The sequence below is a fragment of the Penaeus monodon genome, chromosome 32 (genome assembly GCF_015228065.2).
Source record: "Penaeus monodon isolate SGIC_2016 chromosome 32, NSTDA_Pmon_1, whole genome shotgun sequence".
In the NCBI taxonomy this organism is placed as follows: Eukaryota; Metazoa; Arthropoda; class Malacostraca; order Decapoda; family Penaeidae; genus Penaeus; species Penaeus monodon.
In genome coordinates, this window is record NC_051417.1 from 4,124,820 (window position 1) to 4,125,402 (window position 583).

The window sequence follows — 583 nt, forward strand, 5'->3', positions numbered from 1 at the left end:
AAAGATAATCAAAATGATAATAGTAATTTTCTGCCTTTTCATTAAATATCACTGAAAATGCAGCTACTGAAATAAATAAAAAGTATATGCACAGTGTAGTGAAGCCAAATAACTTTCTGCATTTACCTCTTTAATTTATTGCATTTACTGTCTTTGAGGTTAATTTTTTGGTGGGAGGCTTCATTTATTCTTTGGTGTTTGCTTATTTTATTTTAAAACAAGTTTCACATTTTTCATTAAATATTCTTTATTTCTTTACATACCTTACCTGTTATGTATCTATCATTAGAAGTTCTAGACACTGAATTCTCATTGATACTTAGTTGATCATAACTATACATTCAATAGGATTTTCTTTCAATTTCTTAAAAATATGCTTGGTTTCATTAATTTTTAACCTTGAGTAATCTATAGGATACTGAAGGAAAGGAGATTGGTCGTGCATCTGGGTACAAGATGACAGATTTAGCAACATTAGAAGAGGGAAACACCCTTCCAGTTGGAGGCAAGGAAATTGAGGTATGTGTATTATATTTATATGCTTTTTTATGATTTGCTTTGACTTATTTCTAGAGAAATTTAT

The 583-nt window shown here is 28.8% G+C and overlaps 1 protein-coding gene across 1 annotated transcript in view; it reads left to right on the plus strand.

Annotated features, from left to right (window-relative positions):
* LOC119593366 (DNA repair and recombination protein RAD54B-like) overlaps nt 1-583 on the plus strand; it is a gene marked incomplete in the record, with an annotated part of 21,209 nt that overhangs the window by 3,213 nt on the left and 17,413 nt on the right. The window contains 1 exon segment of the mRNA XM_037942296.1: nt 415-519. Coding sequence (XP_037798224.1) covers nt 415-519 — 105 coding nt within the window.